Genomic DNA, 13,567 nt, shown 5'->3' with positions numbered 1-13,567 from the left:
AACTTACCTTTTCCATTGGTAACTCGCAGTATGTGTTGCTCAAAGGTAGTATTTCGGGAGCTAGAAAAGCTATTAGCATCCAGCTGTGGGAATCTTGCTTGGAGATATTCACGTTTCTCAGCAGAGCCTGGGAGTAAAAGACAGGCTTTGTCTTCAATGATGACAGTATTTTTTGTTCCTTTTTACTAATACATCACATTTTCATCTTTGAGGACTTGGGAAAGATGTGGTGTCTGAGAAACCACAAAGCAGTGGCTTCAAAGCTCTCAGATCTTTGTCCTAAGGCATGAAATCTTAGGATAAAGGCTGTTCTAACAGTTACTGCTTGCTTAAGTGAGACAGCAAAGACCAGAGACAAATGAAACCTTACAACGGATAGATGTGCTTTCATCACATAAGCCAATTTAACAAGAGGCAGTCTTGATTTTCTCTCATACTTCGGAATAACATACAGAAGATAGATGTTTGTTAGTAGTTTAAGTAAGCAACAGCTGTATTTGTCATATATCTTGTTGCTGTCCAACTAGAAACTAGATCAAGGTTATAGGAAATCATACTGGTGAAAAATTATATACCCAGATTTTCCATAAAACAGGACCTTGGCACTCACCCACAGTAGCAAAGACACGGCAGCCCATGCTCAGGGCAATGGCAATAGCTGCTTGGCCCACACCTCCTGAACCAGAGTGAATGAGGACGCTCTCACCCTTCTTCATACCACCTCGAACCACCAAAGCATAATAAGCAGTGGCATAAACCACAGGTACTGAAGCTGCTTCTTCTAGAGTCCTAAGAGAAGTGAAAAGAAGAAAGGCTACTAGATTCTTCTGATAAAGTTTGCTTTTCTGCCCTGGAAAGGTGAAACTGCTGAGATGGACCAAAAAGTATAAACAGTTTTGAATTAGAAAACAAACTATCACAGCTGCTGATCATGGCCAAGAACTTAATCCTTCTGCATAAATGTTTCAGCAGCTACTCAATAACATAGTAAATATGAAAATTCCTGCCCATACTGAAAAACGTGGGACAAACAGCCCAAAAGAGACACTGCACAGAAAAGTGCTTAAATTATGCAGTGAGTCAGATTACTAAGCAAAATCCTACAGCTCCACTATGGAGCAGACTTCCCCACAAGCGAGGCTAGCTACTAAAGGGATTTGTCAGATGACAGATCACTTCCCCTACTCTCACAGTGGTGGCTAATAATTCTGCTGCAGGTTGCTTTCTGTTGGATCTTTACTAAACCATGAGGGTCAGTGTAAATGATGACTATTGATGGTTTTCGTGTAGATTCCACAGAGGAAGCACGGTGTTGCCAAAGCAGTGATAGAATGAGGAAAGAATCCTCATCAGAATATAGGTCTATCACTATTCCCCGCAGTGAAACATATAAAGTATGCGTTCCTCCACTTGGAGGAGGGCTGTCACCAGCCTCAAGAAGCAAGACAAATTCTATGTGCATAAAACAAAATAGAAAACAGCAGTTGACCTACCAATTTTGGGGTACCTCCCATAGAAACCTGTTGTCACAATCTACCACTGTGGCCAGTCCCTTTGCTGGCAGCAATCCCATCACTCTTTTCCCAGCCAGGTCCCGTCCTGAGAACTCCATGCCCAACATGCACTGCTGCAAAGTCCAGTTACCTAGGAGAAGATAAAAAACTTTGTAAAGTGAACGTGCAAAACTCCTTGGCCAAAAATTTACTAGAACAGAGGGCTCTGAAAGTTGTAACCCTAGAAAAAGAAAAATGCTGGAATTTGTCTACTACTTTAAAAGTTCATAAACCACAACAGTTAACTTCTTGTTCTTTAGGAATAAGAACAGCAGAGGATCCAGTTTTATAAGATCTTACTTTTCATCTGTGGTAATATTTCTTTAGTTTCTAGTTTTTTTCTGAGAAATTTAACGGAAATATCCAGCTTCAAAGGTTTTAACTTTTGCTCATCTTTGGAAAAGTGTTATATGTAAATGAGAAAGGATGATCACAGAGAAAATGTGTGCTTACAGAAATGAACACTTCACACAAAATTATGCTAGGCAAAAAGTAATCTCAGTTATGGGGGGATACCCTGTTTTATGGGTGGCCTGACTGGGAATGGGTATCCAAACACTTAAAATAAAAAATTAAAAAAAAAAAAAAAAGGAAAAAAAAAGCATAATCCTATAATCCTCAGATCCCTATGAACTGAGATGAATTGACCTCCATTTCACAGTTAGGAAATCACTTAATTTTGCATTTTTCCTCTCCTTAGAAGCAGAGTAGGTCCAGTATTATGATAACAATAAAAAATAACATTCTCACCTCAGTACATACCCTGCCTATCTCTGGAACCTCCAGCAAGTTGTTTCACCATAACCTCACACACTATTGATGCAGTAGGGCTAATGTTTCCTCACAGTAGGTTTTAGTACTGCCATATGAAAGGTCATACGGAGTGGTAAGTTGAAGCAGAACTTTGGAGTTTTTGGTGCACAGTTCTGCAGCAGACTATACTTTTCAGAAATACGTTTTCGTGCCAAGGAAAAAGTGATATATACCTGAGCCAGTGAATAACTAACATAGAGGCAATTACACAAATGAATTCAAGCCTAGTAATACATGAGCAAGTTTTCTTCTAGTGCAATCTTAAACTCACCAGGTATGGCATCTGGAGAAAGTTTACCGGTGGCCAACATAATGTCCCGGAAATTGAGAGATGCATAATAGACTTTACAGAGCTGAACATTAGGATTAGTTGTGCGGAAATGGCGAAGTGGGGAGACAATCCAACGAAGGGATGAGAGATCTCCACGAGTCAATACATTTACATAGGCATATTCTGTCAGTTCCTGAGGTTGTGCTACAGAAAAAGAACAGTAAGACATTTATAGATATTAACCTAGGTACATACTTTCCAGAATGAGCAAGCTCCTTGAGCAGTTGCTATCTCCTCCCTTTGCTCTCCACAAAACCTGCTCTTATCCTATAAGCCACCTGTACCCTAAATAGCTCATCCTTCCTTCCAGCATCAAACCATATTACTGTTCACTCTGAGCTAGAGCAAAGAAATTCCAAATTATCCATCAAAAAACAAAATAACATTCCCATCAAAAACCCAACCTAACAAGAACAACAAACTCCAACAATACAATAGCTATGGTAACAATAGCTACTCCTGTTCTGCACAAATTCCATTCTTCTAGGCCTTACAAACAATCCTGAAGTGAGTTACCTTGCTGCAACGTGAGATGCCTGAAGGACCCCCACTTTCCATCACGATACACATTCATCACCAGGTCTCTCTGAACAATCTTTTGCATCTCCAAGGAGGAAAAACTAGTGGGCGGGACAGCTGACGAAGGGTTCAAGTTGGAAACAAACACACACCTAGAAGCCAGAAGTTGTAATTTTGCTTGCTTTGCTATAGGCCAGAAAAGAAGCTAACAACAACAAAAACTTTTATTTCCTGTGTGACTCAGGGCACACTTTTTTACCTGATTCTGTGGCCTTCTGCTTCAAGGCGGAGACAGTTCACCATTCCTAGGATTCCTGAATTTCCACAACTGGTGGCAGTCAGCCACACAGGCTGCTCTGAGGAGTCGGCCAAGATCTCCTACAGGAGAAACCCCAAACTGTCTTACTAGGAATCACAGAAACTGCCCTTGCAACCTTAAGGAGAGGTGAATAACTTCCATTAGAAAAGAGAAGGAAAAGAAAGACAGTGGAGGAAAAGAACACACTAACCCCACACACTTCTTAAAATGCTGTTAAATATATTTAGAAAGTATAATGACTTGGAAATATCCAGAACACAGGAATTCTCACCTTCAAGGATTCCACCCACTTATAATGGGTCTCATCTACTGATAGAAAAACAGGTGTTTTAGCAGGGGCTTGCCGACGACACAGGAAAATAACTGAGCCAAAGAAAGATCTCTTCATTGCGACCAGATTCAGTGAGACCTCACTGAATAAGCTCTCCCACTGTGCCTGTTAAATAAGGTAGAACGCCGATTAACAGCAAAGTCAAAAATCAATTAAAATCACAAGCCATGTCTATACGTAGCGTTGCATCTCCCTAAAGATGCAACTTCACCAGGAACAGTAGGCACTGTCCACCTCTTGCTTTGCTTGAAATCTTGGCATCAGCTTTGTCTCAGTATGAAGACATATTTGATTACTGTTACAGTATTTCATACATATCCAGACTGTTTCTTCTTCCCCAAAAGATTCTCAAAATGCAGTAGTACAGATATCTCTGGCAACTCTGGAAGCCTTAGGTAGGAAACTTTCCACAGTATCAAGTGTGGAAAACAGAGAGTAATGACCATACTATCAGATCCCATGTAGGATTTGACTGCCTAAAAATTGAATTCGAGCACTTTGAATAAATCACACTTCTCTTCTGAAAAAGCAACATTGACTTAACATTCATCACTGAAGATTGTGAGCAACATGCCAAGACCAGACTGACTGCTGAGAAGGTATTCATCCTTCCAGAACATTTACCTGTGCCAGGAAGCTGTTTCTCTGCTGTAGGTCTGGACTTGTAAGGAAACTGACAATTTCTCCAAGAGTTTCTCCTTTAAGGAGGGTGTGTAGCAAAACAAACCCTCCTTCTTTCACTGCAGCTGCCAAATTAGAGAGAATTTCAGCAGTGTTCCCCAGAAAGTTTGTTGAACAGTTGTATACCAACAGGTCGGCATTGCTCAGATTTCCAGAAGGAAGATTAGATGGATCCCACTGGCTAAAAGAAACTCCAGCTTCTTGTAACTGCATTTCATTAGCAGAGATAGTTTCCAGGTTACAGTCAGTGGCAATATAGTCCACCTGCAACAGCGGCTGAGTGTTCAGAATATTTGTAACACGAGAGGAGAGATGTCCACTTCCTGCAAAAGCCTGTGAAGAAAGCAGCAAAGAAGCAAAAGGAGGAAAGAAAAAAAAAAAAGCTGAAACATAGATAATATCCATATTTATAACTAGAACAATAGAAGAATATGATCAGGTTACTGGAATGACTGGAAACACAATAAGTGGCCCCACGCTGGGTTTCCAGCTAACCTCCACTATCTTCATCCTGTGACTGGTCATGTTCTCCAGTGCCACATCCAAGCAAGCCTTTAGCTCTGAAGAATCCAGCAAGCCGTTGAGAAGAGGGTCATCCTGGAGATGCATTTTCTCTTGAGTCACAATCTGTTCTAGCTCAGAATAGAGATTTCCATTCAGTTCCAGACGACAGATTTCAGCGAGGATATGCTGAAGGCCTTTCTGTATGGGTGAAGACTCTGCAGCAGCCCCTGTAGTTTCTAGTCCAGGGATGGCTAATTTGACCCCATGTACAGCCACCTTTGTCTGTAAGTTACGGATCAGATCTACAGAATGGAAGAAGTGAAGGGAAAAGTTAGATTCTCAAATGTTGGGGTTTTTTGTTTGTTTGTTTTCCTCTTTTTTCTTTTTATGGAGGAGAGTCCCCACCCTCATTTTTTCCCCACTTGCTGTAGTTGCTGACCAGCACCACAAATTATAGCATTCTGTAACATTATTCTAGCCACACAGATATAGTGCACACTTCTGTACGTTCTCAGAATTAGTGTTTTACACAGTAAATGCAGCCTCCAAACAAGCAGGCTTGAGGAACAGATTATGTAGCAAGACAATCTAATATAGCAGACCGGTATACCCGATGGTCAGGCCTAGATGAAAAGGCAACTAACAGAAAACCTCTGGATGGTAAGAGCTTTAGGGAGGTGGAGGGGAGTAGAAAGTACAGTTTCTCTATATTAAAAAAAAAAAATGCCCAAAGAGACCATCCCTGAAGATGCTCAAAACCTGGTGGGACATGATCCTGGGCAGCCTGCTCTAGCTCGCCCTGCATGAGCAGGTAGGGGGTTGAGGCTGGACGGGACCTCTGGATATCATTTGGTTCGATTACTCTGTGATTCTTTGTTAAATGGTTCATCCTGACAGTTCACAGGGAGAAATAAAACAACCAACTTGCATAGCTGACAGACAAACTGGGCTTTCCTATCAGTTTTTCAAGTAGCTGGGCTAGATTTCTCCTAGAACAGGTTGATTTATGCCTCTTCTCTTGCAGAGACAGTTGCGCCATCTGAAACACTCACTGTTACAGAAGGGCAGATGTGCCCACCAGGCAGCACTCAGCTTTACTCCTACCCACATTCTAGAAGCACCACTGGCAGACATAGCTTTTAGCAGGCTATACAGACAAAAGATTCCCACTAAGGTCGGGTACAGAAACCAGTATTTATTTCTTGAATGCAGTAAGGTCTTAGCCAGAAATATTTATCTCAGACATTTCTGGCAAGCTAGAAGATTTCACTAGTGCAAAACCAAGCCAAGCCCATTCTACCTTTGCAGTGTTCCAGATAGGCACAAAGCTCGGTGCTAGAAGACAAACAGTTGCTCTCAAAATAGGGCAAAAAGCAGAATTTTTCCAAGGTGGGAGAGGCTCTTTCCTGTTGTCGTCGTGGTGCCACAGAAGCATGAAGACCATTAATCTGAACACCTCCTGCTTTGAGACTATCAAGGTGACGGTCAACAATGACATCAAAAGCTGCAAGACAAGAAGCAAACACAAGTTTGTATTAAGCACCAGAAGTATTGTATTCAAGATTAATTAACTGAACAGTGCTTTGTCAGCCCATGCTAAAGAGGGAGCTGCATAAAATCTTGGACTAGGGGGTACCCAAAGTCCACCCTATTTTTTTGTAAGTTGAACATTCATGCACACAGGACTCAAAAAAAAAAAATAGAAGCCAAGTGTGAAAGCCATATTACCTTCTGTATTATCCTGGTATTGGCGCACCAGCTCTTGATGCAGCACTGGGTCAATACACACTGATCGAATCCTAGTAGGTAAGCGCAGACTGCGCCCAGTCTCAGCTAAAATTATCATGTGCAGCAGAGTGTCTAGGAAAGTCACCCAGTTTCCATTCCACAGAACCTTCCCTGTGTTTGCTGAAAAGGAAAAGGCAGAGGAAATCTCAGTTTAGAGACTTCAAAGTCTTATTTTGAGACAATTTAGTCAGTCAACAGATGTGAAGTCACTGTTTGTCAACAGCAAAGCCTGTGGCACCCAGCTTCCCCTGTAAAATCCAATAATCAACTCTATGTGGGAGATAACTTTGCAGCTTTCACACTGCACTGTTGAGACACATGGTCATTCCCTGTTACAACAGTATAAGTACAACACCACCCCATAAAGCATAGATAGCAGGCCACTAATACGAATTCAACTAAAAGATCAAGTAACCATCATGATGACATCAACCAGGTTTATTGTTCTTCTACAGGATGCAAATTCACCTTCATTGTCACATTCCAGAAGGCCCTGGAAAGTTGATCCATAATTATATCCACGCAGATGCAGTTCTTGGTAAATATCGTCTTTGGAGAGGCCAGATTTTGAGTTCGTGTCTACTTTAATCTCAAGGTCAACTGACTGGTTATGGAAGTTATTCTGAGCAGTGTTTTCTAGGAGGGAGATCTTCCCTGATGGGCACAGTGAAAAGAATAATTGTCAGTGCCCATGAACAAAGAATTTTGGCAGACCAGGGTATACATTTCACTGACTTACCACTCACAGCCAGATTCCCATTCCCTGACACTTCAAAGCAGTGGGAAGCAGGCATGAGTCTCACCTCTAGCTGTGTTGATCCTGCAAGAAAGATTGAAGAGAGGTCTGAGAGGCCATTCACTGTCTTCTTTCTGTCACATCATCTCCAGACAGGGACTGCACACCATGGAATAGAGGTGCTACTTGATGCTACACGCTACCCAACTATATGAATTCAACTCTCCATTCAGTTAAGAAGTCGTACTCTTTTTTTTTCTCCTCTTACATTCTTACTTTCTCCGTATTTCTTTTTCTTCCCACTCCCTTCATCAGACAGCTTTGAAATTGTACCAGTACCTCCTACTCACCCTTTTTGGGAAGGATAGTTGCCTGATGAATTGTGACATCTTCAAACATAACAGCAGTTTGCTCCATGCCCATGCCAAGAGACCGTGCCAGAGTTCGCCAAGCCAGCACTAAATACCCAGTTGCTGGATACAGGACTCTGCCATCAATGCAATGACCAACCAAGTAGTGGTCAGGAGACTCAGGACTCACATCTGTCAAAGAATAAAGAGCAGAATAAAAATTCCTGAAACAGAGGCCTTTCCCCTTTGGTGTCTGTAGTGGCTTCCTCAACCATCCTGCCTGGCAACATGCAGCTCTTAAAACTGCTGTCAGTCTGAATCAAGACAATTACCTGCTCAGTTCACATTACTATTGAACTTCAGGAGCAGACCCAGTCTTCTAGAGAAAATGTCTCAAGCTTCAGAGAACTGCTTCAGAGATGCCACTTGGGGTTTCTTTCTCAAAGAATGTGTTACAAAAAATGTGGAAGCAAAGTTTGGGGAGGGAGAAACGAACAGGAACACATACCAATATTGTAGACTGAAGCCGAGGAGGAGCCTTTGGAACCTGATGGAAAGTCTTCGGCTTTTGGAACATCCCAGTCCTGGTTGTGGTCCCATTTTATATATGGGGAAATAAGGGGGGTTCCCACTGGGACAGGGTATTCCACAGGTGGGAACAAGTTATTTCCAAGAACATTTATCCTATGAAGAGGAGGGAATTAAAAAAAAAAAAGAGTTGTACTTAAGAGGTCAGACAGTAATAGTTCACAGGATTCCTGGAGAAGTCTCAACATGGAACCCAGGAATACTGCAGCCAAATTTGTAATTCCAACAATCCATGAAATTCAAAACTTATTTTTATGTGCTAATCCAGATTTCTAGGCCTGTGGAATGGGGGTCCTTCCCTTTGAAACGCACCTTCCCAGCCCAAGCAGCTTGTAACCCATAGCAATTTTTACAAAATTGCATAATCATGTAAAGCAAAGATGTAAATCCCATCCTTTTTCACATTTGATAAGGCAGTATCTCAAATCTTGTGAAGGCAAGCATGCTAGGAAAGAGAGCTGAATTCTCTCCCAATTGATAACCCAATCGCCCTTTTCCCTTAATCTCCTTACCCTGTCAAATGAATCTTGCCAGTCTGTGTTAGGAAGAACTCCAGGTTATTTTTGTGATCCCTCTTCATCAAAGGTAGAATAGTGCAAGTTGGTTTCAAAGTTCTCCTCAAGATAGCCTGATCAAGTAGAGTTTAGAAATCACTACTGGAAGACACCACTTTCTTCTTTGTCCCTGAATTTATTTCTTTACAGAAATATTTCTCTACATTTGCTTCTAAGTGTTCTGTGCTAAACGCTAAAACGTGCACCGTTTTAAACAGGAAGAGAAAGAGTAGCAGAATAGCCACCTCCCAGCCACCAAAGCTACACTTCTTGTAAGACAGAATTCATGAAACTGCCAAATCACAAACCTCCTTTTCCCAAGCAGACTCTCAACTATAGTCAAAAACTGCACTTCAAGAACTGCAAAATCATCCTCTCTTTATAACATACACACATACACACAGAGCTTTGGCTCTTACTCCCAGGACCAGCCATTTTAAGTTTCAAGTGTCTTATAGCATTTTCCACACAACAGCTATTAAACCAAAAACCTTGCCTTGGGCATCTGCACTTTAATTTGGTGCTGCATCTTTAAATGGGAGAAGGATATGAGAGAGAGAGAGAGATAGAGAGACCAGGAGACCCTCAATTAATTAACCCTCCTTAATTGTTTGCATTAGAATCCAGAACTGTATGGCAATTTCAACACAAGGTACAAAAACAACAACAACAACCCACCAAAAAACCCACAACACTTTCATTGTGGGGTGGAGGGAAGGAGGCAATCTGTGTAAAGAGCTCTGTTCTACTTTATTTCTCTGTCTGGAAGTCACTTTCAAAGTACAAATAACCCCACCATGACACACACATACTGGATTGGAACTCAAAAATATTATACAATCCTGAAACCTGATTCCCCAAAAAACTATGATTCTGCTTAGACTTTTCACCACTAGCTTGCCACACAGCAAACAAAGCACAAGCCCTTGAGCTTTTCAGGGACATCCATCCACAAGACCCATTGCATTGATCTTGTGGGAAAAGCACATCCTTGTGCACTGCAAAGAGACTTTAGTCCACATTATAGCCTCATAAGGGGACAAAAAAAGGTACTATACATACACTTGTACTCAAGAAGTAGGCTTCACAGTGTGCTTGCTAGGTGTGACCACCATTCATTATGCACATATCACCCTACACAATGTGGCTAAACACAGTTGTGTAAGAGCTGCAATCCACTCTGCCAGTTAGGCTTCTCAGACAAGGGCAGAGGCTTACAGTGTCGTCTAACTCTCAGGAAGTTCCCAAATATACACCTCTAGACATAGTTTAGGAAAATCAAACATTTTTTAGTGGCATTCTGAAAAAGGTGAAGTGTACAAGACATTTTGTGAACATCTGAAGTTGTAAATGCTAAAGCATTTGGGAAGTTGATCAGAGCACCTATTGCCATACAAGTTTGTTTTTAGCTATAGTCACCTAATTAGTATCTTCTCCTATAATGTTGTTGATAAGTAGAGCAAAACTTTGCTTCAGCATAATGATAATGTGACGATCACATTTCCTGGAAGATGAGGGGGCAAGTATGAGGGAGAGGACCTGCTTTCACAAACATCGCCCTTCCCACACACCCTCACCTACCTGACTCCCCTTAGGAGTCAAAAGGGGCAGCCTAGACTTTTTTGCCACAATCATTTAGGCCAAAGTTTCCCCAGCCAAAAGACTTCTAAAAATTGACCTTAAGACCTCTAAAAATTAAGTAAAAATACTGTTCATTTTCAGCTTTTATTGAGGGAGAAAGGAAGAAATGGGGGGCGGACACCATATAATAATAATACAACTCTGAGAGTCTTAAAACTTAATGCAGCATAGCTAAAAGTATGCATATCAATATTAGCATAAGTTATTTTTATTTGGGAACAGAGACTCCAATCTTCCTTCCTTGAAGATTTGTATGATATACAGTGACTGAGTATTTGTAAGAGATACAACACTGCATGTTGTATTCTTTTAATTATATTAGTGTAGCATTCTGTTTCCTTTCTCACTAAACTGTTACGGCTGTGTCAGTCTGCTGATGGAACTTTTCAAATGAAGTGAGAGTTCAGTATTGACTGAACTAGCTTAAAATAAACAAATCACTCCTCCACTAAACCGAAGGCACTGAAGATAAAAGGAGATTTTCATCCAGAAGGACCGTTCTGTTATTCTTGTTCCTCCTCCTGCCCCAATGTCATTTATCCCCACTATATCCAAATAACTACTGAGGGCTGGAGGACGGAAGAAAAAGAGGCTTTTTGATCACCCGTATTTCCTGTGTTGCATCCTTTGAAGTTTCCTATCAAAATAAGAACCTATGCCCAATCCTTTCAGCTAAGCGAGAACTGACAGCATTACAACTCAAAATATTAAGGCTTCACATTTTCATTCCCTGCTGCAGTCTTGGCAGATACACTATTTGATCCAAATGTTTAAGAGATTTTCCTACTCATTGCATAGCTCAGTAAGCTATCAGCTATCTGAAATGTATGGCAATGAATAAAGGCAGCTATGTAAATGGGTGGGTGGGGAAGTGATAATGTGCTAAAGTGGTAGTCTGTTGAGACACGTTTTGTGGGTTTCTTGTCTGTTTGTTTTTACATCTTAAATGTGAGAGAAACTTGAAAGCACTGGAGGGAGAAAGGATTCTCAGAACTAGGAAAGCAGTATTCCTAAATTCTCAGGCCTTTAGTCTCCTTCCTACAGTAGCATGCCAATATGCCACCTGTATAGTAGTCTACTGACATAACTGAACACAATACCTGCAGAAGAGCATGTGGAGCAATCTCCACTACAACAGCATTCTCTGGAACATGCTTCAGGCCTTCTTGGAACAGCACTGGATTCACCAGGTTGTTCACATGATACTCAGCAGAGGAATTCCTAGCCAGATCACTCTGCCATTGAGATTCAGGGATAGATGTACTGATCCATCGTGCTGAACGAGGTTTAGGGTGTGGAATGACCTACAGACAGGTAAGATAGAGGAAGAGAAGGAGAATTACAGGTTATAGGTGACAATAAGACAGGCAAAAACCAGTCTACCCCTCCCTTCCTCCCATTCATGGGCCATTTTTTTCAGATTGATTGCTCAGGACATCTTTCTGCTTGAGGTCACAGGATGTTTAACCAATACAGAATCACAGAATGCTTAAGGTTGGAAGGGGTCTCCACAGATCATCTAGTCCAACTCCCTTGCTCCAGCAGGGACACCCAGAGCATGTGGCACTGGGTGGCATCCAGGCAGGTTTACATATCAGAGAGGTCTACATACTCTTCAATTTCCGTCCCTCCTAAAAAAAAAAAAAAACTGGATTCCCCTTGAGCTCAACATCACCTATACTCAAAACACCAGATGTCCCAGAATAAGCCATGTGAGCAATGATCGAGTAATACTACCTTTTTGAGGGCACTGAGCAGCACTGGTGCAATAGATGCCATGTAATAGGAATGAAATGCAACCCCAGCACTGCGCACCTCCTTTGCAAACACACCATCCTTTTTCAGTTTGACTACAAACTCATTCACAGAGTCCTAAGAAGAGAAATAGAAAGGATATGGATGAATCAGAGTACCCCCCCCATATGCTTCATCACTTGACACTTAGAGGGAGCCATACCCCATGATGCGATTATTGTCCTCCTGAGTTTTATCAAGTCCATGGCTGTAACATCACCCAGCATGAGAAATCTGTAATTACTAGCTCACTGGGGCACTAACATCACTTTCTTCCACAGCGTATTTGAATGGTTAAGTTCATAAAAAGCACCATGTCCCCCTGCCCCACCACTTCCCTTTGCAAGAAGCTAAGCCCTAACTTGGCTTCACATTTTCTCCAAACTGGAACTTTCAAAGTCCCAGTCACATTCTGGTATATACCACATTAGTTCTTTGCTCACCAGAGGCCCTGAAACAGTGACAGTATCTTCAGAATTGTGACAGGCTGGTACCACACCTGGAGGACAGCGATGCTTACATTCCTCCCACGTCAGACCTGCAGAAGAAAGATCACTGCACAACACAAGTCTTTCCAGTAATGAGCTGTGAGAATATGTGTGAAATCACACATACAGAATCTGGCTATCTATTCTATGGATATAAGTCACTGAAAAAACTTGAACCTCAAATCAGATTATGAAAAAACAAACAAACAAAAAAAACTATATGCAGCAGTCTGAGATATATTCTGTGATAAGTGTCATGTATGTAATATCAAGCAAAACAAAGTTGAATTAGGTAGTCCTTTGGAGCATTTGTTAAAATAAGATTACGAGTGACCTAGTCATCAAACCTACTGCATTAGTCCTGCAACAGCTTTTCTCTGACATGTTCCAGAACTTTTAAATGGCCACTGTACCAATAAGAAGCAGAAGAACAACTATGCAGCAAAAAATCATTTAGTTTTAAAAACATGAGACACATAAAGCCATACCAGACAAATGCTACACTAGGTCCATAGCTCAAAACGTCACCAAACAATGGCCAAAACTACATCCTTCACTTTCCCCAGAGACACAGAAA

At 41.4% G+C, this 13,567-nt stretch overlaps 1 protein-coding gene across 1 annotated transcript in view; it reads right to left on the bottom strand.

The window, feature by feature from the left end:
- FASN (fatty acid synthase) overlaps nucleotides 1–13,567 on the bottom strand; it is a 39,186-nt gene that overhangs the window by 9,865 nt on the left and 15,754 nt on the right. Inside the window, exons 12-30 of the mRNA XM_088536005.1 lie at nucleotides 12,946–13,040; nucleotides 12,446–12,580; nucleotides 11,809–12,012; nucleotides 9,026–9,141; nucleotides 8,434–8,609; nucleotides 7,926–8,117; nucleotides 7,579–7,659; nucleotides 7,308–7,493; nucleotides 6,780–6,959; nucleotides 6,352–6,555; nucleotides 5,043–5,353; nucleotides 4,491–4,880; nucleotides 3,807–3,971; nucleotides 3,476–3,594; nucleotides 3,214–3,368; nucleotides 2,638–2,841; nucleotides 1,494–1,644; nucleotides 611–789; nucleotides 8–127 (exon numbers count right to left, since the gene is read on the bottom strand). Coding sequence (XP_088392131.1) covers nucleotides 8–127; nucleotides 611–789; nucleotides 1,494–1,644; nucleotides 2,638–2,841; nucleotides 3,214–3,368; nucleotides 3,476–3,594; nucleotides 3,807–3,971; nucleotides 4,491–4,880; nucleotides 5,043–5,353; nucleotides 6,352–6,555; nucleotides 6,780–6,959; nucleotides 7,308–7,493; nucleotides 7,579–7,659; nucleotides 7,926–8,117; nucleotides 8,434–8,609; nucleotides 9,026–9,141; nucleotides 11,809–12,012; nucleotides 12,446–12,580; nucleotides 12,946–13,040 — 3,363 coding nt within the window. The remainder of the gene's footprint in view (nucleotides 1–7; nucleotides 128–610; nucleotides 790–1,493; nucleotides 1,645–2,637; nucleotides 2,842–3,213; nucleotides 3,369–3,475; nucleotides 3,595–3,806; nucleotides 3,972–4,490; nucleotides 4,881–5,042; nucleotides 5,354–6,351; nucleotides 6,556–6,779; nucleotides 6,960–7,307; nucleotides 7,494–7,578; nucleotides 7,660–7,925; nucleotides 8,118–8,433; nucleotides 8,610–9,025; nucleotides 9,142–11,808; nucleotides 12,013–12,445; nucleotides 12,581–12,945; nucleotides 13,041–13,567) is intronic.

Source organism: Tinamus guttatus, unplaced genomic scaffold, assembly GCF_059628265.1.
Source record: "Tinamus guttatus ecotype Peru unplaced genomic scaffold, ASM5962826v1 Tinamus_guttatus_pri_ptg000649l, whole genome shotgun sequence".
NCBI classification, from domain to species: Eukaryota; Metazoa; Chordata; class Aves; order Tinamiformes; family Tinamidae; genus Tinamus; species Tinamus guttatus.
This window is presented reverse-complemented; position numbering and strand designations above follow the sequence as displayed.